The sequence below is a fragment of the Phascolarctos cinereus genome, unplaced genomic scaffold (assembly GCF_003287225.1).
Source record: "Phascolarctos cinereus isolate Bilbo 61053 unplaced genomic scaffold, phaCin_HiC Scaffold_4;HRSCAF=312, whole genome shotgun sequence".
NCBI lineage: Eukaryota > Metazoa > Chordata > Mammalia > Diprotodontia > Phascolarctidae > Phascolarctos > Phascolarctos cinereus.
The window spans coordinates 474341532-474368774 of record NW_027555847.1 but is presented as its reverse complement, the minus strand read 5'-3'; the positions used below and the strand labels follow the sequence as shown (position 1 = coordinate 474368774).

The following is a 27243-nucleotide window of genomic DNA, read 5'->3' as shown; positions in this document are numbered from 1 at the left end:
AAGTTTTAAAGAATATTTCTTTTGGACAAATCAGTCAGTCAGTCACAGCATTTGTTAAGTGCCTGATATGTGCCCAGGCACTGTGCTAAGCACTGAGGATACAAAGAAAGGTTGTAAAGACAGTTCCTTCTCTCAAGGAGCTTACAGTCTAACTTGTACATACAGAATAAATTGGAAATAATCAACAGAGTGAAGGTGCTAGACTTAAGGAGGAACAGTAAAGACTTATTGTAGAAGGTGGGATTTTAGTCAGAATTTGAAGGAAGCCAGGAAACATAGGAGGAGGGAGAGTAAATGGAAGCTTATGGAGGACAACCAGTGAAAAGGCATGGAATTGGGAGATGAAATATCTTATACAAAGAACAGCAAGGAGGCCAATGTCACTGGATTGTAGCATATATTTGGGTGGGGTGAGGTAATAAGGTATAAGAAGACTGGAAAGGTAGAGTGGAAATTTTGAACACCAAAAGATTTTATATTTGATCCTGAAGGTGATAGGAAGCCATTGGCATTTATTAAGTAGGGAAGTGACATGGTCAGACCTGCATTTTATTTTATTTTTTCATAGAGAATCTTATTTAGTATTTTTTTCCCCAGTTACATGTAAAAATAATTTTAAACATTTGTTTTTAAAACTTTGAGTTCTAAATTCTCTCCCTTCCCCCCCCAAAAAAAAAACCATTGAGAAGGCAAGCAATTCTGTGTAGGTTATACATGTGTAGTCATGCAAAACATATCCATAATAGTCATGTTGTGAAAGGAAACATAGGGAAAAAAACTCAAGAAAAATAAAGTTAAAAAAGTATGCTTCAATCTGTGTTCAGATACCATAAGTTCTTTCTCTGGAGATGAATAGCGTTTCTCATCACAACAATCAAAAATTGTTGCATTGCTGAGAATGGCTAAGTCATTCACAGCCAGTCACCTTACAATATTGCTGTTATTTTGTGCACAGTACATTTCACTTTGCATCAGCGCATTCGAATCTTTTCAGGTTTTTCTGAGAGCATCCTGCTCATCATTTCTTATAGTATAATAGTATTCTATCATAATCACATACCACAAATTGTTCAGCCATTCCCCAGTTCATGAGCATCCCTTGATTTCAAGTTCTTTGCCCCTAGAAAAGAGCTTCTATAAATATTTTTGTACATATAGGTGCTTTTCCTTTTTGTTTTTTATATCTTTTGGGATACAGACCTAGTAGTGTTATTGCTAGGTCAAAGGGTATGTGTAGTTTTATAGCCCTTTGGACATAGTTCCAAATCAGACCTGCATTTTAGGAAGATCACTTTGACAGCTATGTATAGGGTGAACTGGAGTGGGGTAAGACCTGTGTCAAGGAGACCAACTGGTAATCTATTAAAGTAGTCCAAGCATGAAGTGATAAGGGCTTGTAGAAAAGGGAGCATGTGTGAGAAGCATGAAAAAGTAAAATCATCGGGCCTTGGCAACAAATTGGATGCAGGGGTTGAGAGAAAGGGAACAGTCAAGTATGAGAGGCATAGCTTTCAGAAAACAGAAGATGACAGTCACCTAGGTTGTGAGCCTGGAGGATTGGAAGGATGGTGTTACCTAGTGTGGAAATAGGGAAGTTAGGAGAGGAGAGAATTTTGGGGAAAATAATGAGATCAGCTTTGGACATGTTGGTTTAATATGTCTGTGGAATGTTGAGTCATGTGATGTCCAGTTAGTTGGAGGTGTAAGGTATGGCTGCTAGATGGCTCAGTGGATAGAGTGCTGGGTCTGGAGTCAGGAAGACCTGCATTCAAATCTGGTCTCAGACATTTAGTAGCTGTATGATTCTGGCAAGTCACTTAACCTCTGTCTTAATCCACTGGAGAAAGAAATAACAAACCACCCTGCTGTCTTTGCCAGGAAAACCCCATGGACGATAGTGGCATGCTGTTTCCATGGGGTCATGAAGAGATGGACACTACCAAGTGACAATAACTAGATGTTAGGAGGTCAGCAGAGAGGGTAGGGCTGGTTAAGTGGATTTGAGAATCGTCAGCATAGAGATGATCAGTGAATCCATATTACTTGATGAGATCATATAGAAAGAAGAGAATAAAGCCCCGGGAAACAGAGCCCTATGGGACATTTACCATTAGCAAGCATGAGCTAGATAAAGAGCCAATACAGGAATTGAGAAGGAGCCATCAAATAGATATTCATTCAGCTTGTACTAAGTACTGTGATAGACTTTGAGAGATACACAAAGATACCAGGTTCCTGTCTTCAGAAAGCTTACAACACTTACAGCTGTGTGACCCTGGGCAAGTCACTTAACCCCAATTGCCTAAAAAAACCCCACCAAATCAAAACAAAACAAAAAAAAACAAACAGAAAGCTTACAATTTAGTAAGGGAGGTAAGACAAGGATACAAGTAATTGTAATACAGTATATAATGTAAGTGAACAAAAGTATAGAGTGCTCTGGCAGTTGTTAAAAAAAAAGGTCATTTCTTATTGGGCTTAATTAGTCAAGGCATATCCAGTGTTCAGGATAATCTTAATTATTACCTTTCTTTTTTTGATTAAAGTTAAGCTACAGCAATTTTCAGGTTTTCTATTCTTCATTGAAGTTTATAGTAAGACTACTGATGAAAAAGTACAGTGAAAGTGTAGTAGCTGAGTTTGTTTTATTCCTCCTTTGATATAAGAAGAGGCCGTTTCATTTGCCATCTTCTTAACTGCCTCTTAGACTCCTAGTCCCATTGCTGTAGGAAGCCAGTGTAGAGCGTTCAAAATAAGAAACCTGTATCTGAATTTTGTGTCTTGTAGACAAATATTTGAGTTTAAGATACTCTGTATTTTAGGATTGGATCTTACAGTGAAAGGATATCCCTGTTTGTACATGACTTTAGAACCTTATCATGAGTTACACATCCTGGGTTCCTTTTGGATAGTAAAATTATTCTTTATATGACTTAACGAAATACTTTTAAATCTTCTTTAACAACCATATTCATCTGTTGTACTATTAAGAGTCTGTAGTGAACATGGTGTATCTTTTTTTTTTTCAGAGCTTAACCTAAAGGTCATTTTTACCAGAGACATTAGCCTTATTTTGTTGTAAAATGAGCTTTAGGTCTCTGTAAGTGATTCATGAGGCACAAAATACCTAAGTCTAACTTTGACAAAAATCTCAAGCTGTCATTTTGCCCATAGGTACCTGTAGTCTGTCCTTCTTTTAGGGACGTCAGTGAGGAGAACGGGAGGGCTGACTCTTCTTTATCCTTTGTAGCAGGGGAGTTTCCCATTTTGGTGCACATACAAAATGGGAGATAAATATTTTTCCCATGGGACATAGGCTCCCTGTCACATAACTAATAGTAGTCATAAGATCTCAGGCCTGGTGTGGTCTCTGAAATCTACTTTGTTGCTCTGTGGACTTTAAAATGGTGTTTAAAGATCATTTCACTAAGTGCTAAATTTATAGTGAAATAAATGGATGAGAAGTGGTATATAATGGTATATAATGCCTCTGATTTTGTACTTAATCTTTTTTTAACATTAGACTTGTCTCTTAACCTTTTTTATTTGGAATGCCAAAATTTGTTTAGTTTCATTAAAAGTTAAGACTAAGTTATAAGCTAAGTATACTTACTATTTTCATGAACTTAGGTTGAAGGAGATTTTCTTTGAAAGATATTATTACTTATGTGCTTAAAATAATGCTTCCCTGAAGTATTGTAAGACTTTCAGTTTACTTTGAAGTAATGATTACTATGTAATTATAACTGATATTCTTAATATACAACAATTTATAATGTGCATTTCTGTTTTTTCCTTCATTCAGGCTCAGACAGCCTTTTCTGCAAACCCTGCCAGTGCGGCAATTTTGTCAGATGCCTCTGCTCCCATTTCTCAAGATGGAAGTAAGTAGCTATAGTTTTAAGTTTTTCTAGAAGTCATAGAAGAATAAAAAGTCAAGTTGGAATTTGAAAACTTGGGTTCAAATCCCTGCTCTGAGATTTACTAGCTTTGTGATTATAGGAACATCTTTTACTTTCCTCATCTGTAAATGGGTGATAATATTACTTGAACTTTCTACTTTTCAGGGATTTTGTATGGAAAGTGCTTTGTGTTCTATAATTTACAGAACTATTGAAATACAGACACATGAAAATCTGTCAGATTTTAATTTCTTTATTTTCAGGAAGCTTACTGGAAATAAATGTCAGCCCATGAAATATTAGTGATGTTAAGGAGAAATATTGAAATTTCAGTACGGAACAAAGTACTTGTATCTCATTTAATAGTGATGTTTTTTGTTGAATCATGACCCAGGTGAAACAAAATCTAATCCCTCTTCTATGACATTCATTAAATTTTTGAAGACAGTTATCATGTTGCAGAATTTTAGAAGTATGAGAAATCAGTCCTACAGTAGGTATAGGTCACCTAGTCTACGTACCCCAAAAGGAATCCTCCCGCCCTCCTGCTCCCACAACATATCTTGACACATGATAGTCTTTCAGTCTTTGCTTGCAGTCCTCCAGTGATGAGGAATGCATTACCTTCCCAAAAAGTACATTCTTCTTTTGCATAGTTCTTTTTTTTTAGAAAGTTTTTCCTAATATCAGGCTTAAATTTGTCTCTTTGCAAGTTCCAGTCACTATTTTTTTGTTCTGTCTTCTGGGGTCAGAAAGAACACGCCTAATCCCTCTTCCTCACATTAGTTCTTCAGATTAAACATTCTCTAGTTCCTTAAATAATCTTCATTTAAAGTGGTCTCAAGGCCCTTCGCCATTTTGGTTTTTCTTCTGTGAACACTCTCCACTAATTTCCTTCCTAAAGTACAGTGCCTGTAACTGAACATATGCACCAGTTTTGGTTTGACATGGCAGAGTAGTATAGTGGAACAAACTATCACCTTTTTCTTGGGAATTCTCTCCTGAAGATCACATTGGCTTTTTGTCCTTGCTCTACACGTTGCTGACTCATTGAGCTTATAGTCTGCTATAAACCCCAAATCTTTTTCAGACTGTTGCCTTAGTTATTCCTCCTCCATCCTGTTCTTGTGACAGTGATTGTTTTAACTCATGCATTCCTATTAAATATCATCTTATTAGATTTAGCCCACTGTTCTAACCTGTCATCTTTTTGGATCCTTAGTTTGTCATACAGTGTTGGCTGTCCCTCCCAGCTTTTGTCATCTGTAAATTTTATGACAATTTTCTGTTTTTATCTGAGTCATTAATAAAATTGTGAAATAACACATGACCAAGCTCAAAACCTTTTGGAGTACACCTCTGGAGACATCCTGCCAAACTGATATCAAATCATTATAGCTAATTTTTAAGTTCAGCCATTTAACAGTTCTGAATCTGTCTCATTGTGTCCTCTGGTCTGGAAGTATCAAATTGATACTACATAACTCCAAGGGCCTCTGGAACTATATTAAAATATAATCAGGAAATGTTTAACAAAAGTAAAAATACAGCACAACCTGGATAATGTTAATTTGTGGTTTTCTAAGTCAATATGTAGCCTACAGGGGATATTTCTGTTTGATACCATTGATCTAGTCCAGCCCTTTCTGTATTTTTTGCAAGAATAAAGCATTAGATACTTTCCAAAGCCTTGCTTAAACCTAGGTGGGACTATACCTGTAACATTTTCCATTCTACCAGTTCAGTATTCAGATGAGTATTCAAGTGCTGACTTTGTCAAAAGAAATAAATTTAATCTTGCATGATCGGTACTTGATGAATCCAGGCTTACTCTTTGCAATTACTATTTCATTTTCTGGATGTTTACTAAATCTGTTTTTTAATGTTCACTTTCAGAATTTTGCCAGTAATTAAAGTCAAGCTTCCTGGCCTATAGTTAGACTGAGTTCTTTTCCCCCTTTTTGAAAATATGGTCAACATTTGTCCTTCTCTGTTCCTGTAATACCTCTATTATTCTTCATGATCTGTCAAATATATGATTGACAGGGGTTTGTCTTCTGAATGAAGCAGTAATTAGAAAAAGTAAGGTTGGATTCATCAAGTACCGATTATGCAAGATTAAATTTATTTCTTTTGATAAAATCAGTACTTGAATACTCATCTGAATATCTGAATATTAAACTGGTAGACTAGAAACTGTTATAGGTATGGTCCATATCCTCTAGTTCTCTTAGTTCTCATCCCAGATTGCTTTTATCTTTATGTGGCATGGTTTCCAGTCTTCTCACCATCCTGTTCACTTTCCTATAGACATATTCCAGCTTATCATTGTCTATTTTGTGATATCAAACTGATTGCATTAGCTCATTTGCTAGCTATGTCATAAACAATGCTAACTTATACTGAATTTGCAGGTGACTAAAATACTAGCTTTTTAAAAATGAATTTTTATCTACCCATATATCTGCTGTCTTATATGTATTTTTGTCCAAACCTGTGATTTCATCACTGTAAGTAGCTTCCAGTATTGAATGTATTGCCTCAATGTAGCTTTTCAAATCCTCTGTTATGGTCTTTTTGCTTGAGGCACTAAGAGGCTAGTTGACTTTCTTATGATCACTTAGGTATCATAGAATATAAATGGGGGTGTGTAGCTATTATGTGTCAGTGGTCATGACATGAAATTCCAGTGTTCCTGACTTCAAGGCTTAAGGTGGGGGCTGCGGAGGTGGGGGTAGGGGGACAGGTGATGTATTGTTAAGCTTACTACATTGGCTGATTGGCCAGCCTTGAAATGAGAAAAATTGGGACTTCATGCCAGGCCATTGAACCATACTAGTTACACAGCCCCAGAAATATATTCTCTCTGTATCTACACCTATATCTGATAAATAAAATCTAAGATACTACATTTATCCCTATTAAATTGCATTTTACTTTATTTGGCTCATTGTTCGAGATGAGATATTTTTGGATTTGAAAACTCTCATCTATTGTATTAGCTACTGCTTCTAGCTTTATGTTATTCAAAAATTTGGTGGTACACATATGGCATCTGTGATTACAAAGTAGCAGGAAGCAGTGTACTTCTGTCTGCAAAACTCCTCCAAACAGACGAAATCCTGATGGGGAAATCCAAAAGAAATCTCAGTGAGTCCTTTGTCTAGAGAGACAGACAGGGAGGTCTTCTAACACTGGAGACTGGATTTAGGCAAGAGCATATCACGTGTAGAGCATTCTAGCACCCAAGGAAAGACTGTACACTGGAGTAAGGGGAAGTCCCAGACCCATACTGGGGCCTGTGACAGGGACAGGTCTCAACCAACGGTTGGTTTTGTCACCTACCTAGTTCTGGGTCACAGATGCAGAGTGGACTAAGTTATGAGGATCTCTGCACAGAAGTGGTATTCTAGGGAAGGGATGTTCTGGGTGGTGTAAAGAAGGAGGAGGAAATTCAGAAGCAAGTAGCAGTGGTTGGCTCAGACCCCGAGGAGCAGAGTAGGATCTCAGTTTCAACATCTAGCCCACCCTGCAGGAGAACAGTCAGGGCTGGAATTCCAGAGGAACCTGTAAGTCACTTTGAACCAGCAGAGCTTCTAAGTTGGCTTAAAGGGGCTGAGTATAGCATCATTCTACTATTGCTCAAACCAAAATAGGTTAAGAACTTGGAAGAGCTCAAAACAAGGGGTACAGCAAGCAGACTTTGCTTTGAATCATATCATTTTGGGAACACTAAAAGTTTGCAGGTTCCTAGACTGTTCCTGAGATCCTAGAATACCTCAACAATCAATACCTCAAGAAAACAGCAACAGAATTGGTCTAGACCTTCCTTCCAGAAGCATGGCAGAGCCTAGCCCTAACATAAAGGAAGTCCAGAGGCAGGGAAGTAGATGGAAAGAATGGGCAAACAAACAAAAACCTACTACAATGAGCTGTTATAGTGGAAGAAATGCTCAGGATACAAACACAGAAGATAACTTCAAAATATCTACAGTATTTAATAACAGTGCCTTAGGGAAAAAACACAACTTGGACACAAGCTAGACTAGAATTCCTAGTGGAGATGAAGTAAGAGGTTTTTTTTTTTTTTAATGAAAAAATGTTCTTATAAATGAAATGAAGGTGTTTGAGGAAAAAAATGAAAAGAAATGAGAGTTATGGAAGAAAGAATTGGAAAGTGAATTAACAGCTTGGCATAAGAAGTATAAAACCTGGCCCAAGCAGCATGTAAGAAAACTGTCCAAATCTCTCAGAACCAGAGGCCAAAGTGGAAACAGAAAGAATCCGCTGGTAACCTCTTGGAAGAAATCCCCAAATAAAAGCTCCCACAAACATCATAGCCAAAACCTAGAGCTTCTAGGTGAAAGAAAAAAATGCTACAAACAGCCAAAAGGAAAGAATTCAAATACCAAGAGCCACAATCAGGATCTCACATGATTTAGTAGCCACCACTATAAGGAGGGGAGAACTTGGCATATGATGTTTCAGAAAGCAAAGGACAAGGGCTTATATCCAAGAATAATTTACCCGGCAAAACGGAGTATAATACTGCGGCAGAAAAAACAGATCTTTAATGAAATAGAGGACTTCTAAGCATTCCTGATGTAAAGGCCAGAATTGCATGAAAACTTTTGAAGATCAAAAACAGCAGTTAAGAGAAGCATAAATAGTTAAACGGGAATGAATAATGATATTTGACTGAACAAAGATAAATAGTTTCATGCTGATATAAGGAGATGATACATATTTCCCCATCATCAGTGGTCACAGGTAATCTTGGTAGAAAAGGCCTGGGAGTTCTGTTATGCTTTGATGATCTTTTTTTTTTTAAATTTATTTTTAGTTTTCAACATTTACTTCCATAAGATTTTGAATTCCAGATTTCTCACCGTCCCTCCTCTCTCCTCTCCCTACCCCAAGACGGCATGTACTTTGATATAGGCTCTACATATACATTCATATTGAGCCTATTTTTACATTAGTCATGTTGTAAAGAAGAATTAGAACCAATGGGAGAAACCATGAGCAAAAAGAAACAAAAAAGAAAATAAAAAGAAAGAGAGCAAATAATATGCTTTGATATTCATCAGACTCCATAGTTCTTTTTCTGGGTGTGGACAGCATATTCTGTCATGAGTCTATCAAAGTTAGTCATTGCAGTGTGGCTGTTACTGTGTACAATGTTCTCCTGGTTCTTCTCACTGCACTCGGTATCAGTTCATGTAAGTCTTTCCAGGTTTTTCTGAAGTCCACCTGCTCATCATTTTTTATAGCACAATAGTATTCCATTACATTCATAAACCACAGCTTGTGTAGCCATTCCCCAACTGATGAGCATCCCTTCAATTTCCAGTTCTTTGCCACCACAAAAAGAGCTGCCATAAATATTTCTGTACATGTGAGTCCTTTTCCCATTTGTATGAACCCTTTGGGATACAGCCCTAGAAGTGGTATTGCTGGGTCAAAGGGATATCTTTAAAAAAGAATGGAAAGAGGTGAAGAGAAATACACAAGGAGGAGAGAATGTGGAAACAGCTTACACTTGAATCCCTCTCTCTTTAAATTTGTTAAAGAAAGGAAGAATACACATACATGAAGTTGGATACAGAGATACACTTCATTCAGCAGGGAAATAGGAAAGAAGGGGGAGGAAAGGGGCAGCAGGAATGAGAGAAGACATAAGGGAAGGGTAGTCCTAAGAAAACAAAACTCTAATGTTGTACAAAAATATTAATAGCTCTTTTGAGATGGCGAAAGACTGGGAATCTAAGGGGGTGCCTAATTGGGCAATGGGCAAATAATTTGTGATGGATAAATTGTTGAAATACTATTGTGTTCTAAGAAATGGTGAAGGGATGATTTTAGCAAAACTTGAGAAGACTTGAGTGATCTGATGCCTAGTGAAGTAAATGAAGCCAGGAGAACAATTTATGTGGCAATCAATTTTGAAAGAATTAGGAACTCAGTATAATGACTAACTATGATTCCAGAGGAGTAATGATTAAACATGCTACCTTCTGATAGGGAGGGGAAGGACTCAAAAGTACAGAATAAGACATTTTGGGGGGGGTACATGACTAATGTGGAAATTTGTTTTGATTGATTGTAATTGGGGTTTTTCTTTAATTCTTGACATTTTTTGGGGGGGCTGTAGACTGTAGGATGAGAAGGCAGATTTTGCTGATTGAAAAATTAAGTTTTTAAAAATCATTGATTAAAATGTGTTCCTCAGAATGCTGATTCAGTTTAGTCTACCTTGTTGAACTTCATTGAAATATAAAAATATGATCTAAGCAATCTATATATATATATATATATATATATACTGGAGTTGCTGGTCCACTCAACATGTAGTTGCAGATCTGCATTGGTGGAAGGAGTTTCCATACCAGTGAATTCCTCACAAAAGTAGAAGTACAAATCTTGACCAACAGATTGATTTATTTAAAGTAATTGCAAATATAGGAAGTAAGGTTGTGAAATGCTTTGGTAAATATCAAGGAAAAACCCTTTCTACTCTTAAATCTGGAGCAGCGGTGCTATTTCATTTTCTGTAGCACGTGTCTCATCCCTTTGTGTTTTGTGTTGTTTTTTTTCCCCAAATGTGAGTTACTCCTATTAAAATCTCCTGTCTCTGACACTGTATAGGTAGGGAGCATAGGGAAGCTACCTTAGCAAATGACTGCTTTGCTTATCCTGTTTAAAGTTGAACATTATTGAGTAAAGTAGAAGCTAATAATATTGATTTCATCATAAACTGTAAGTTGTGTTTCTATTCCTGTAATTTTCTACCTTAAGTTACTTAGTTTCTTTTTCTTAGGTCTCTATCCTAAACTATATCCTGAACTCTCTCAGTACATGGGCCTGAGTTTAAATGAAGAAGAAATACATACCAACATGGCCCTGGTTCCTGGAACAACATCTCAGGGGGTATGTAAAGTGGAAGTAATTTACAATTTCATAAATTATACTTAGCATATAGTTATTATATAACTGTACCTTTATGTAATATATACACATTATTTCTTCGATAGTTTTAGAATCAATGGTATTATTGAGCTAGACTTGGACCTCAGGTCCAAAGGAAGTGACGAGATTAAGGACTAGAACCTATGTCTTTTTATTCACAATCTAGCCTGTACACGGATATCTATACTGCATTCCAATTCTTATTTATTACAGTTTAGTATTTGCACATGTCCAGAGTAAAACTTCTATGTTTTATAGTATTTGGAGGAAAAGTCCATTTGAACTATTTCGGGAAATTTATTTCTACAAAATACTGTATCTTAACATATATATAGTATTACGTCAATTTGTTATAATTCTTTCTACATTTTCCCCTAACCCTCTCCAGATATTTCAGTGTGTAGGAGACTGATGACCAAGTGATCTTGCCTGAATTGAATTTAGAATTGCTTCCTTATTAGGCCATCTGACAAATCAGTACCAGAAGAGCCCTCCTAATCAAAATGTCAGTAAACATAGATAGACTAGAATTATTCATTTAATTGTTATGGATCAGGTGTTTGAGATGTTTATTCTCCTAAGGTCTTATGCAGATTTCTGAGAGCTAAGAAAAATGCAGGTTCCTTCCATCAAGCAGGCAACAAACTTGCCTTCACTTTAATCTTTTACTTTTGAGCTTGTCATCACTGACAAATGTATTACCTCCCTGTTCAAGAACTCTGAAATTCTCTTATTCGGTTATATTCTATTGGCTTTCCACTTCTTCCCTTTCTCATCCTATACTAAACTCTACTCTTTAAACATGCTGTGACCTCCATTTGCTCTAAGGACAACTCAAATGATACTTCTACATGAAGCCTTCACTGATTACTTGCCAGTATGACCTGATCTTTCCTTTTGTCTGATTTCACATAGCATTTTTCATCATGTCTATTTTGTATTTATCACAATCTTACGTAGTATTGCATATTTTTGTTTTACTTATCTCCCCAATAGAAAGTAAGTCCAACAGGGTGGAGATTGTCTTGTTTAAATTTTGTGTAACTCTTAATGTCTATCATTGTGTTCTGCTCAGAGATGCTTAATAAATGTTTGTTGAATTGAACAAAATGAGTAGCTGAGCTTCTGCTTTTATTATAGAGTTAATCATTTTTATAATCAATTTTTTACACAGTGATTTTATTACCTGTGAAAAAAATAGTAAGGAGTATGTTCTGCTTGTAGGTAGCAGGTTGTTATTTCAGGATAGGCAAAAAGTCCAATTTCTTCTCTTTTTTTATATGATTATGGGCCATTAGAATAATAATAGATGGAAATATGCAAAAAGATTATTGAAAAAATTGAAGCTTTAGCAACTTTTCTTGTACACAAGCCTTTCTTTTTTTCTAACCTGTGCATCTGGTTTGCATAACCCAGCAGTTCTACCAAGAGATATTGGAGGTAGATTGGCTACATGCATAAAATGCAAAAAGTACAAAGGAAATAACTATGAGAGAGATAGACATTAAAATGCTAGAGATGGAGGATATAATTATGGGAACAAGGTCCCACTACGAGAAAGGTATATTTAGTTTTATTGAGACAAGATATTTTAGCAGAAAAACCTGTCTACAAATGTTATCTTTAAGAGTATATGCAAATGACTAAATTTTTGTTTTAAATATGTATAAAAAAGCTTTTTTAACTATAACATTATCTGCTTTTAGCAGCAATTGGTGGCCAGGCCTTCTGCAGTGAATTATATGGTGGCTCCTATAACTGGTAACGATGCTGGAATTCGAAGAGCAGAAATTAAACAAGGAATCCGGGAAGTCATTTTGTGTAAAGATCAACATGGAAAAATTGGCCTTCGACTTAAGTCAATAGACAATGTGAGTATTTGATTTTTTTTTCCTTCTTTAGAGGTATAAATTTTTCCATACTTACTTTTCTGTCTCATTGTGACATAGAGGATACCCATGCTTCTCTTGAAAGTTGGGCTAGTAAACATAGGTTCTGACTATAGTCCCAGTGACATACTGTTTAATTTCTGAGAACCTGCCTAGGTAAGTGTCAGCCAATAGGCTGGTCACTCGGGGATGAATTCTTTGGCCATAGTAACCTATCAGCTCTGATGGGCTGGCCATGTTGTTTGAATATCAAATGTATGTTTGTCTAAAAGGCTATTTTACAGAGAACATACAAAATACACAAGGCGAGTGCTCCCTCAGAGGTCAGAAGAAGTGATAGAAGGACACTCTCAAGGTCTCGCTGAATAACTTTGGAATTGATTGTGAGACATGGGAAACACTGGCACGGAATCACCTTGCATGGTGTGCCCACATCAAAGAAGGCACATGAGCAAAGTGGAATTGCAGTAGCACAAAAGAAACGTGAGATGCAAAGATTTAGAGACATCTCCACTCCAAATGTTCATATCGACTATTTGTGGTGGTCTTCTGAGCCCATATTGGTCCTGTCAGCCACAGTCGGACACATTTGTAGCTTGACCCCAACATAGTGATATCATTTTGATACTCATTGAGAGCGAAAGACAACAACCAGTGAAGCATTTATTGCTTAATTTTGTTTGGGTAGTTGTTTTCAGTCATGTCTGACTCTTAGTGTGACCCCTTTTAGGGTCTTCTTGGCAAGATACTAGAGTGGTCTGCTGTTTCCTTCTCTAGCTCATTTTACAGATGAGGAAACTGAGGCAAATAGGGTTAAGTGACTTGCCCAGGGTCATAGAGCTGTAAGTGTCTGAGGCTGGATTTGACTTTAGGTCTTCTTGACTACAGGCCTGGTATTCTCTCCACTGTACCATTTAGCTGCCCAAGCGTTTATTAAACACCTAGTATTTATTGGCTACTGTGCTGGATGCTAGGAATACAAAGCCAGCAATGAAAAACTTTCAAAATCCCCAAAGAAGAATTGTGTGTCAGAGCTAGAGTAGTTACGGCTATTTCCACAAGGTAAAGCATAGGAGCCCAACAAGGTAATATCAAGGATGACATTCAGGTTGTGAACATGAGGGACTGGGAGGATGGGTGGTCCCCTTGATAGTAATAGGGAAGTTTGGAAGGGGGAAGGTTTTGGAGGAAAGATAATGGATCAGTTTTGGACATGCTGAGTTTAAGATGTCTATGGGAAATCCAGATTGAGTTGTCTAATCCAATTGGAGATATAAGAATAGAGGGTCAGCAGAGAAGTTAGGGTTGGATAAGCAGATTTGAGAATCATTGGCATAGAGATAATTGAATCTGTGGGAGCTGATGAGATCATTAAGTGAAATCATATAGAGGGAGAAGGGATGTGAGCCCAGACAGAGCCCTATTGGGACACCCATGGTAGGAAGCATGACTTGGATGAAGATCTAGCAAAGGATAATGAAGACAAGTAGTCATATAGCTAGGAGGAGAAAGTGAGTGTTCTGAAAACCTAAAGAGAAAAGAGTATCAAAGAGAAAGTGAGATTGACAGTGTCAAAGGCTGCAGGGATAATTTTGGAGAGACATCTTTTGGTTAAATAAGGACAGGACCCAGACTGAAGTTAAGAAGTAAGAGAAAAGGAAGTGGAGGTACCTGTTGTAGATGGCCATCTTTAGCCAGAAAACACAGAAGGGATATAAGATGATGGTTATCTGGGATGGATGGATTAGGTGAGGGTTTTTTGAGGCTGGAGCATACCTGGATATGTTTGTATTCAGTAGGGAAGCAGTTAGTAGACAGATTGAAGATAAGTGAGAGAGTAAGGATGATAGAGGAGTCAATCTGCTGGCGAAAATGGGATGGAATGGAATCACTTGTGCATGTAGAAGGTGGTTGGGTTGTCTTTGCAAGAAAAATGTTTCAAATAAATAAGTGTAAGTCGAAACATCCTTTGAAGTTTCACCTCATACCAAACAAATTGGCAAAGCTGATAAAACATGAGAATGGTCAGTTTTGGAATAGTTATGGAAAGACGGGGCACATTAATGCACTGTTTGGTGGAGCTGTGAATAGGTCTAACCATTCTGAAAGCCATTTTAGAATCATGCTAAAATTAAAATGTTCATATTCAAACAACACAGTGTTATTTGGTGTTGTGTGTTTATTTCTGGTGATACATCTCAAATTCTGTTTGCAGGCTATGGTAGAGCCTAGGTGTAGGGAGTGGACCTGTGATTTTAATGATATAGAGACTCTTGAGGTGAGAAAATACCAAAGCAGGATGGCATTTTTTCTGCAATTTATAATCTTATACAGAGCAAGCTTATATGGATCTGAGGTGAGATTTGAACCAGACCTTCTAGGGTGGTGAAACAACTTATGGAATAGTAGAAAAACAATGGACTTGGGAGTCAGAATACCTGAGTTTGAATCCTGAGTCAGTGACTACTTCAATAAGTAATCTTGAGCAAAGCCCTTAATCTCTTTAAGTCTTGGTTTTCTCAGGTAAAATGGAGATAATACTTGATACTATTCAATAGGGTAGGTTTTAAAGGGCTCCATAAATGTCGACTACTATTCAGTTTTGAGGATCTGGGATTTCATTGATATTTGTTTTTCTTTTATGGCTCCTTTATACCTTAGTAGACTCTCCATAGCTCCACTGATTCTTGGAGAACACATGCGTGCATGTGCACACACATACACACACACACTTACGCTTTGTAAGCTTTTATTGTTACTGTAATTAAGGCACTCATACTTATTTGATCTTGGTAAGAAAGAAATGGGATTATATCCCTCTGGACAAGAACTAATAAAGGGACTTTAGCTCATTTTTGAATTCTTTATAACCCTAATCTTACTTGATTAGTTATGGAGATGAATGCATAGCTATATGCCTCAGATTTAGGATTCTAAGCCCTGAATTGCAAAGGAAATTGCCAAAATTGTTCTTTCTTTTCCATTTCAAATAAAGAAAATGAACACACACACAAAGTATTAATACCTGTTTGGTCCACAAAATATAACCTTTCAGCCTCGTAAGAATTTGAATTTATATTACTTCTCTTCCCCCCAGTATTGTTGGAATCTGTAATTTGCCATGTTGCTTGATATTTGTTTATAAAGTATTTCTAGCATTTCTTTCTTTTTCATGCATTTAGGGTGTTTTTGTTCAGCTAGTTCAGGCCAATTCTCCAGCGTCTCTGGTTGGTCTGAGATTTGGGGACCAAGTTCTTCAAATTAATGGTGAAAATTGTGCAGGGTGGAGCTCTGATAAAGCTCATAAAGTTCTCAAACAGGCTTTTGGAGAGAAGATTACAATGACTGTTCGGGACAGGTAAGATATTAGAAATCAGTAAGTTAGAAATACACATTTAAATGCTAAATAGGTCTCACAGTCTCCCCCTTATTCTCTCAGGATTTTGTGAGCATAATTTCCTTTTAATCATTAATGTCATTGTTTGGCTCTAGTTTAGTGAATTTCTTGGCAAGATTTCTTAAAGTTTTCCATTTCATTTTACTTTTTCTCTTAATGGTATTGTTCTGCTAAATCTGTGCTGCTACTAAATAAAAAAATGGTAGGTAGAACAAAATCCATTTTCAGTCTGTGGCATATAGCATTTTTATATAATGTGATGACAGGGGAGGGATAAGAAAGAAATAAGTCTTTAGTGCCTATAATGTTCCAAGGACTGTGCTAAGTGCTTTACTTTAATTATCACATTTGATTCTCATGACAACCCTGTGAGGTAGGTGTTGTTATTCCCATTTAACATTTGAGGATACTGAAGCAGAAAGAGGTTGAGTGATTTGCCCAGTGCCACACAGCTACTAAATGTCTCAGGCCAGAATTGAATTTAGGCATTCTCGTTTCAGGCCTAAGTGCCTCTATAGTGCCATTTATGCTTTTGCTATAGATATAATTTAAAGATGTGTCTATAATAAAACAATAGGAACTAGTTGGAACTTATGGTCATTTTTTTTTAAGAATTAAAGTTTTTTACTTTGAGATACACATAACGCAAAACTAACTTTTGCTTGCAGGGGTAATTATGGAATCTGTTTTGGGTCAGCCAGTCGGTCAGTAAGCATTTATTAAGCACCTGCTATGTGCCAGGCACCATGCTAAGCACTAAGGGTACAAATAGAGGCAAAAGACAGCCCTAGCCCTCAAGGAACTTACAATCTAACATGGGGGAAACAACATGCAAACAACATATACAGAGCAAGCTATATGCAAAATAAGAGACAATTATAATAGAGGGGAAGGCACTGGAATTAGGAGGAATTGGGGAAAGTTTCTTGTAGATTGTGGGATTTTAGCTGGGAACTGAAGGGAGCGAACATTGTAGTCATAGGGGAGAGCCAGTGAAAATGGCCAGAACTGAGGAGGGGTGTGGGTGTGTGTGTGTCTATCTGAGAGTGTGAAAGGCTTTGAGTGCCAAACAGAGGAGTTTATATTTGATCCTTGAGGTGATAGAGAGCCACTAGGGTTTTTTTTTGGGGGGGGGGCATGACATGGTTGGACCTGTCTTTTAAGAAAATCATGTTGGTTGGTGCCTTAACAGAAGATGGACTGGAGTAGGGAAAAGCTTGTGGCAGGTACACCAGTCAACAGGTGCAGTGAGGTGTGAGGAGGTGAGGCCCCATGCCAGGGCAGTGGCAATGTCAGAGAAAAGGGGATATATTTGAGAGATACTGCAAAAATAAAATCAACAAGCCCTGGCAACAGATTGGATATGGGAGAGGAAGGATGAGAGACCGTGAGGAGTCAGGGTTAACATATGTAGGTTGTGAGCCTGGTAACTGGGAGAATGATGGTGCACTTAACAGTAATAGGGAATTTTGGAAAGAGGGGAAGGGTTGGTGTGAAATATAATCAGTCTAGTTTTGGATGTGTTGAGTTCAAGATGCCTGAAAGGCTGTTGAAGATGTGCGATTGGAGGGCAGCAGAGGAGTTGGAGCAGGATAGATTTGAGAATCATCAGCATAGAAATGGTAATTGAATCCTTAGGAGCTGATGAGATCACCAAGGCAAATGGTAGAGAGGGAGATGAGAAGAGAGCCAAGGATAGAACCCTGAGAGACATCTACACTTAGTGTGATATGGAAGAGGGAGGATCCAGCAAAGGAGGTGAAGGAGCAGTAGAGAGATAGGATGAGAACCAGGAGGGCGATGTTTCAAAAACAGGGAGGAGAAAGTGATCAATAGAGTCAAAGGCTGCAGAGAGGTCAACGAGAATGAGGACTGAGAATGAGGATTTGGCAGCTAAGAGATCATTAGTAATTTGGGAGAGAGAGCACTTTCTGTGGAATAATAATGAATACTTCTAGTAAGAAGCTAAGATTGTAAGAGGTTAAGAAGAGAGTGAGAGGAGAGAGTGTGGAGGCACTTATCGTAGACAACCTTTTTGAGGAGTTTAGCTGCAAAGGACAGAAGAGAAGTAGGAGGATAGTTAACAGGGATAGAAGGATCAAGTGATGGGTTTTTTTTTTAAAGATGGGAGAGACATGGGCACTTTTTCAGTTGTAGGAAGTAAGCAAGTAGAGAGGAAGAGATTAGAAATAAGTTGAGTGAGGATGATAGAGGGGCAATTTGTGGAAGGAGTTGGGTTAGAATGGAGTCTCTTGAACAAGAAGAGAGATTAGCCTGGTAAGGAGTAAGTCCACTTTTTCCTCCTTCACCTGTTTCATATGACAGGAGTAGCAGAGGCACCTGAGTGATAGGAGACAAGGAAGAGAGAAGAAGGAATTCATGGTGAATGGTCTCAATTTCTTTCTGTAAAATATGAGGCAAGTTCTCTGCCAAGAAGGCGGGGAGGGAAGAGGAGGGATGAAAAGGTTTGGAAAAAGCCTTTGTGGAGAGTGAGATAGTGAGTTGATAAGCGAGGTATAGTAGGATCGTTCTTGCCCAGTTGAGGTTGTGTAGTATGCATTTGTAATGGATCCAGTTGGAATAATTGTGATTTTCTCCTCTTTGTTCAGCAGTGCCTGAGTGAAGGCAGTGAATGGTGGGAGTGATCCAAGGCTTGAGGCTTGCCTGGGTATATTCAGTAATATGTTAAGGGGGCAAGGGATTCAAGAGAGGAGGATAGTACGGCATTGAATTTGTTCACCAAGGGATGAAGAGGGAGGAGGAGAGAGTGGCTAGTGCAAGATGGCCTGGGAAAGAACCGAGGGGTGAAGGGATTAGAAATAATGGTGTGGATGAAGAGGAGGGTGTTGTAAGGGAAGGGAGAGGGAGAGGTGAAGTTTAGACTTACCTTGATATTTATGTGTGTTCTGACCCTTAGATTCAAATTCTTATACTGTATTGAACTTTAATAGTAATTCTTAACTGACTATATAATACCTTATAATCTGTAAATTGCTTTTACATAAATTATTTAATTTGAGCCTCACAACAACCCTGCTTAGGTAAGGTATAGAAACGTTATTGTCCATTGTATAGACAGGGAACAGAAGGCCCAGAATGGTATTAAGTGACATACCTGGCAGATGCAGATCCCTTTGCTTCTCCAGCTGAAACCCTATGTACTAACAATGCCTTTTCTAGCTGAGAATCATAACTATCTCTCTGGCACTTTCTACTTCCGAACTAAAGAGCTGTTTTTGTTCTGCCTGCCTCCTGTGGTCCAGGTTAGTTCCTCAAGCCTCAGACTCCACAGAATCAGAGAATTGAAGAGTTGGGGAAAGGGACCTCAGCAGCCATGTGGCCCAAGCCATATATGAAGGGAATTTTGACATTTGATTTAAATTTGCTTTTGGCAACTTTAACCCATTTCCCATGATTTGAAGCTTTAGGGTCAGGCTCACCATGCTGATTCTTATGAAGTGCATTTGAGGTCTTTCGTCATTTTTGCTCACCCTTTCATTTTCCAGCTTCTCAGTGCCCTTTGTAAACCGACATTATGAACTGAACACAATAACACTACATCTTTATAGATGAGAACTAATGACAGCCAAATACAATGGGACTATGACCTCCCTTTTCTGGAAGCTATACCTCCCTTATTACAATAAGGTCTCAGTAGTTTTTTTTGTCTGCCATGTCACACTAACTTACTGTTCTTGCAGTCCACTAAAAGCCCCAAGCTGTTTTTTAGAATTGCTTCGCCATCTTGTACCATCTATAGGACGTAATGTATTTTCCTTCATTCCTCTTGTTACTTCTGTGCTTCTGATTTGTACCAAGAAAAGGTTCACACTCTTAGTCAAGTCCTGTGACCTCAATTTCATTAGTGGCTTTACAACCTTAATCAGTAAATATTAATTAAGGATCAGTATTGGGAATATAATATATATATATACAGTGAGTGAAACAGTACCTACTTAGAAGGAGGCTACCTTCTGATTTGAGAGACAGCAGGGAAAAAACAAATATAAAAAGGATAAATACCAAGTAGTTTGAGGAGGGCATTCGCTAGCAGTTTACCTTTTAAAAGGCTGGTTTGCTTATGTTTTAAAGTTTTTGTTGCTACAAAAACTTTTCTGAGGAGGTTGGAAGATAAAAAGGAGCCAGGACATTAAAATTAATACTACTTTAAAATATTTTTGAGGAATATTCTCATCTCATCTCTAGATACCTAGAGGCAGCTTTTTGACACAGTATATGCTGGGCCTGGAGTCAGGAGTATCTGAATTAAAATCTAAGACAACTTAGTAGCTGTGGCTGAGTTACTTGACTGCTGTCTGCCTGAGTTTCCTCAACTGTAAAATGGGAATAATACCATCTGCCTCCCACGGTGGTTGTGAGGATCAGATGAAGTATTTGTAAAATATTTAGCACAATGCCTGGCATAAAGTAGGCACTTAATATTTCTTATCCCTTACCTTTTTTTTCCCCCCAAGAACTACTAAAGTTCTAAAAAAAGATCACTTTATTAAAAGGGTCAGTACTTTTGTTCAGAGCACATACTTCATGGATTCTGAAGGAGAAAAGCATATTGGAAAAGCTTCTCTTAGATTTTCCCACCTTTAGTTTCAAAAACCAATTACAGTGGTGTGCATTTTAAATGTCTTTGTTAGAGCCAACATTCTTAGTGAAACTATCAAAAGTAGCTGTTAAGTCGAACACATTTAAAATATCAAAAGTTGATGGTTCATTCTTTTTTGGATTTTTATATTATATATTATATATTTATATAGATGATAATTATTAAGCAATGCTATAGACCAGAAATTTGTCTCAAGATTAAATATATGCTAATAAGGTTTTTCCCCTGACAATGTTTTTACAGACCATTTGAACGAACTATTACCATGCATAAGGATAGTACAGGACATGTTGGATTCATTTTTAAAAATGGAAAAATAACCTCTATAGTAAAAGACAGTTCTGCAGCAAGAAACGGTCTTCTTACTGAGCACAGCATTTGTGAAATCAATGGTCAGAATGTAATTGGCCTGAAGGTAATGTGACATATGCCTTTTCTTTACTAGTTTTTATTTTATAGATTTCAAAAAACATTTTATGTACTTCTGAATGAATAGCTTTTATTGGTTCTAGAGAACAGGCCAATGCTGGTAAAATTTTGTAGTTTAGATATCATATTTTGGTTTTATTTGGTCAGAAGCCCTATATCAGGCAATTGGTTTTATAATTTTTACTCTTCATGTTAGATAGGAAATTGATACAAGCAATGATTGTTGAACAGTTATTATTATTAATAGTTAACTTTGAAAAGTTAAGTTTAAATTTAGAAACTCTAAACTTCCAAGTCTTTGGTGTGTGTTAGAATGTCTTAGGGGCTTTGGTAATAATCTTAATAGTTTTGTCAAATGCAAGCAAATTGTGATCTTACTGTTTAAGAAATTAACTATCTTATGTGATTCTGTATAAATCAGTTTGCTAAGAATCAAATGCACGGGATCAGGTATTGTATTATCAACATTGATTCAGTTTAACAGACATTAAGCATGTACATGTAAGAGACCCTCTGCCAGATTCAGGGGATGGTGATGAAAATTGACATTGGAGCCTCAGATTTTTAAAGGACATGTCATTCCCATGAAGAGAAGGAAGAGAACTTTGTAGCCAATTGTGATTTCATTTCAGTTGAGCCTCAATTCAATTTATTTCCTTTTGTGTTATTTTAATAGGACTCTCAAGTTGCAGACATCCTTTCAACATCTGGGACTGTAGTTACTATTACAATCATGCCTGCTTTCATCTTTGAACACATAATCAAAAGGCAAGTAGCACATTCTTCAACTAAAAAAAAAATTATAGTTCTTATAAATGCAAACAATACATTATAATTTCATGTCTTTTAAGGGTCAGAATTGATCAAATCTCCTGTTCTCTTTAAGAAATCAATTAAGATGGGGTTACCTGTATAAGAATTTTGTTCTTGTTGCGTCTTTTCCCTCTTATTTGATCCTTCTCTTCATCCCAATCCCCCATTAGAAAAAGATAGCTTGTTGGCCATATTATATATGCTGTTGAAGAGCTAAGCAATTAAAAGCTAGATTTGGGTTGAGGTTTGGCTTGGAGGGAGAGGGAATGTAAATGCTGACTGGAGGAAAGGGCTGTCTTCTTTTTAGCCCTTGTGGAGAACCATGTAGAAAAAAAGGGGAGCAAAGGAAGATGTTAAAAGGAAGCTTTACTTATTTCTGCTGCTTCTGGGCAGTGTGAAGTGTACTCGTGCATCCTTGACTTAGTTGGTGATAAGAAACATTGGTTCTGATGTAAGGCGTAGACACTTAACTTCTTGTAACTTCAAGGATAAGTGAAATGCTGGGAGAGCTGAACTCTCCTTAAGAAATTGTGTATAGGGTCATGAGATGGGGGGGTGGGGGAGTGGTCAGTAGTGGGGAGAAACAAAGGGGTAGATTATGTGGGATCAGAGCCCATTCAGCAACTCAAGGACTAACTTTAAAGCATTGGTGGTCCTATATTTCCCCTGACAGTTCTGTCTTTGTAACTTGTAACTAACTTTGGGATCACTTTTTAGTTTTAAAAAAATGATAGGTGTGTCAGGAATATTAAAAACTTCTTTTGAAGACAAGTTCTATGAAAAAAGTACTTTAGAAAGTTTTATTAACTGCTATACTGGCAGCAGTTTTACTTTTGGTTGTTAATGGCCAAGATTGGATCTATTTTTTCCCCCTTTTACATACAAAACACTTGGATCACTGAAGAAAAAACCTTACATTGTTTTCAGGACTGTATTGAGTAGGGTCACATTTTTATTATATTGAAATTGCAAAGAAGAATACTCAGTAGCAGGCACGATTAGGAAATGAGAATAATCCAAGGCAGCCGATGACTCGATGGATTGAATGCTGAGCCTGGAATTAGGAAACCCTGAGTTCAAATGGGGCTTCAAATACTTACTAGCTGTGTGACCCTGGGCAAGTCACTTAACATCTGATTGCCTTAATCCACTTAATTGCAAACAACTCCAGTATCTTTGCCTAGAAAACCTCATGGTTAATATTGGTGTGCTGTGGTCCGCAGGGTCACAAAGGGTCAGACATGATTGATTCAGGCAGGCAATTAGTTCTGTGTTATGTGTCATATGTTATAGTTAAAGGTCCTTGAGGAAGTAAAAATCCAAGACTCTAAAAACCATTAACCAGACAAGGTTAATGTATGTATGTATGTATGTATGTAAGGTGTATGTAATCCCAAGGAAATGAGAGACAAATCTTTTCCACTGTGGTGGGAAAGTTTGACCAAAGCTTGAGGCTTTAATTTCTTAGCTTCTACAATAAAAAGATAGTCCCTATCTTTTGACTCAGTAGGTGTTAGGAATTAAATTTTTTTTTTTGGTGCTTTGAAATGTATATATAAAATATATAAATGTCACTCTTACAGGATGGCATCAAGTGTTATGAAAAATCTAATGGATCATGCTATCCCAGAAGTTTAAAATTCAAGCAGTTGTATCTTTCACATAATGGAAACTCTGCTGAACTTGGGCAGTTTACTCCGCATCTTCTGTATTAGACACATAAACCTTACTGGGAGCCAAGAAGCATATGCTGCATGAGAGCCTTTGTATTGTATTATGGCTGGGAATATTACTGTTTGACACAGTTCTGTGTTCAAGCTGTAAATTGTATTTGTAGCCTTATACTGGTTTTACAGATGTGAACCTTTCAAGAGTTTTGATGTTCATGGTATCAAGTTTCCAATAGTTAAACTACTCTTTCTATAAGCCATTATGGTTAAGATAACTAATACAGATTTTTAAAAAATGTTATAATCAGGTACCTGTATTTTAGATATTCTAGAGAGTAATATTGTTACTTTTCTTCTAGTGTAGTTTTGCTATTGTATCTTTAGAATAACTTTTCTGCTAGTTCCACCCTTGTTTACAAAAATGCAGTGAAGCAACCTTGGTTTCATTCCACATGAGCATTACAAATGACAAAATGTAGAATTGCACAAAATTGTGATGATCTCTCTTTAATAATGTATAACTAATGCTTCAATTGTCGCCTTAACCATGTTAAAGGAAAGTTCTGAAATAAAAATAAATTAACTCTTAATATGCCTCATTTACTGCCTTAAAATCCATTACATATCTGTATTTAATATTACTTATGTCATTTCAGTTTAATTGTGAAACAGTCTTGTATTGGGTTATGTCTTAGGTGAATTAGTTCCTCCCTTTTGCCTCTGATAGTCACTTGATGGTATTAACTTGATAGTTAATCCTGGGTGACTAATTTCAGCTATAAAGGGCAATCCCAAATACTTTCATATTATAAAGATTTTTATAAAAAACTTTTTAAAAAGTTATACAAATCTTTTTTTCAACAGCAAGTCTTCTGGAAATCATTTATTTTCACTTTAATCTTTAAGTAGTGAGCAAAAAGTTCAGAATATTTGAGGGTAGGGAAAAGAATGTTGCTTCATTCATGCTTTTATATTATGTCCTCAGAATTACATACTGAAGCTACTTCTGACGCTTAAGCTCCTTGAGAATTAATTACCAAGGAAACTTTACTGGGAAAGTCTTTTGTTGTTCTCCCCACTCTTAATAAATTAATGCATTTCTTTGAATTTTAGACAAGAATTTAGTTTTAAAACTAGCTTCTAAACTTACTTGAAAATGCTACTTTCCAGTATTTCCCTATTCCCATTTAAAAAAAAGGCAAGTTAGAATGTTTGTACTTTTAACCTTTTAACAGAAAATTTTTATAGACTCTAATAAGGCAGCATGGTGCTTCATGGTTTTTTATTAGAAAGACACTGGACTTGGAACCAACATTCAAACCCAGGTCTCCTAACTCCTACTGCTACCTGTGGGAATAGGAAAGGCAAAAACCTATCAGCTCATTTCCTCTTCTGCACTGGAGACACTATACTGCCTGTCTCATAAGGCTTTTAGCAGGAAAGTGCTCTGCAAACTTTAAAACTTAATAGTCAAACTACTTTGAAACTTAATATTGCCTATGGGAAGCTTTCTAATAGAAAAATCACTTTAATTGACTTGGAACTTGTGTACAGGTAATCAACCATGAGATTGCTGCTCTCAGTTCTCTAGCAGTGTACCACAATCAATATTAATAATAGCTTATGTTTAACACCTTAAGGTTTGCAAAGCACTTTGATCCTGAAAATGGCCCTGTAAGGTACGTACTACTATTCCCATTTTACAGAAAAGGAAAGTTGAGAAGTTGTGTGACTCACTGAGAGTCACAAAGCTTACCTGAGGTTAGGAAATCCAGTACTGTATCTACTATAACATACAAAGTGCAAAAGTAGAATGACCAAAATTAAGAAGAGATTTCAGTTACAAAGCTATTAGAGGGCTGTTGTCCTTTTGCAGGTTCAAAAATTATGAGATGACTAAGATTGTCAGAGTTGGAGAGGACCTCTAAACCAACCCACACTTAACTGAATCCTTTCTACAACATCCTTGACTCTACCTCGGACCAAACGTTCTCAGTTCCTTAAGCCAAGCACAATACCTTGCAAAGACAGAATGGACCTTAATCATTCTGTCTTCCAGCTGTACTTCAGCTTTTCAATATCTTTCTTAAAATATGCCCAGAAGTTAACAATACTCCAGATGTGGTCTGAGTAGGATAGTGTTGAGAGGTTCTATTAAATTCCCTTGCTCAATGAAGAGAGAAATCGTTAAAGAGGGGACCTACCTTTCACTTCACCACCAGCAGCACTTGACCAAGCACGAGTATGGCATCGTTCCTACTTTGAGCCAGCCTTTCCTTTATGGCCATCCATCATCGGGACAAACAACTCCTAGCCCAACCCCCAAGCCATCACTGAAGGAAGAAATCCTTGTGGAGGGGGGGCTCACTTTTCTCATCACCATCAGCAACAATTGCTGATCAAATGCCACTGACAGGTGCCCTGGACATGGCAGCATCTTTCTGATGAGGATTCTTGCTTCCCTGTCAGTCCTGACAGTCTTCATCTGGGAAAGCAACTCCTAGGGAGAAGGCACCAGCCATCCCCACCAGCCTCCAGACCCAGGGCAAATAAGCAATGGGGCACTATGAGGGAGAGAGACAGGAGGCAGCATGTGCCAGGCAAGTCAAAATGCCATCACCACCTTAAGTAGCATCTCCCCTCTATCCCTAAGGGGGATACCTCTGAACTCTGGGAATAGCAATGCTTCCAGCACAGTGCCTTCAGACATCACCTTGGGAAGCAACTCCTGCGGAGATGTAGCCTGGCAATTGTTCCTGCAGGTGACACAGCCATAGCTACTAAGACCCAGAAAAGGAAGTTCTTGCCACCAAAGCCCTTGGCACTGTCAAAAGCTCAACATCAGAAACTGATCATTTTATCAGTCAAAAGGACATTAAAGAGAGGCATTGACATTGACTTTGCTGCTGCACCCTGAGGACCATGGGATTTTTCAGCTGACTTGCAGTTGGAACTCCCTCTATTCCCCTCTTGCTCATATCCTTTTACTCAGATGCCTTCTGCCTACCACCTTCTCCTTTACCCGTCTCACATGAAGTAGCTTTACTTCTTATACCAAGGCTAATCCCTCTACTTATTCAAGTAATCCATTACATCTTGTTTCCTCCAACAGACTGCTCCTTTTATCCCCATTTTCACTTATTTTCAATCTCTTCCTCTCTATGAGCTCATTCTCTACTGCCTATAAACATATTTCCTTTATCCTGAAAAAATACACACTTGATCCATCCACCCCAGCTCTCATACTATAGTTCTTCTGCCCTTTGTAGCCACTCAAAAGGACCATTTATAGGTGTTTGCACTTTTCTCCTCTCTTCTTATCCCCTTATGATCTGGCTTTCAACCTGAAATTGGTCTCTACAAAATTAAAGATTTCCTTGCAGATGATTTCTTATCACTCTCTCCTTGATATTTTTCTCTGAGTTTTCAGAACCCCACTCTCTCGTAGTTCTCTTCCTATTTATCTGATCACTCCTGCCTCCTTTGCTGGATTCCTCTCCAGATCACATCCTCTGAGAACCATAGGTGTTCCATAGGGCTCTAACCTGGGCTC

At 37.5% G+C, this 27243-nt stretch overlaps 1 protein-coding gene across 3 annotated transcripts in view; it reads left to right on the top strand.

The window, feature by feature from the left end:
- SDCBP (syndecan binding protein) overlaps positions 1-24280 on the top strand; it is a 35733-nt gene extending 11453 nt beyond the window's left edge. For 2 of the 3 annotated variants that reach the window (XM_021005915.2, XM_021005917.2), the window contains exons 3-9: positions 3806-3884; positions 10723-10832; positions 12578-12742; positions 15943-16118; positions 21022-21193; positions 21884-21975; positions 23604-24280. In XM_021005915.2, coding sequence (XP_020861574.1) covers positions 3806-3884; positions 10723-10832; positions 12578-12742; positions 15943-16118; positions 21022-21193; positions 21884-21975; positions 23604-23658 — 849 coding nt within the window. In that variant the 3' untranslated portion in view covers positions 23659-24280. The remainder of the gene's footprint in view (positions 1-3805; positions 3885-10722; positions 10833-12577; positions 12743-15942; positions 16119-21021; positions 21194-21883; positions 21976-23603) is intronic. The other variant, XM_021005918.2, reaches the window with a different exon arrangement.
- The last annotated feature ends 2963 nt before the right edge of the window (positions 24281-27243 follow it).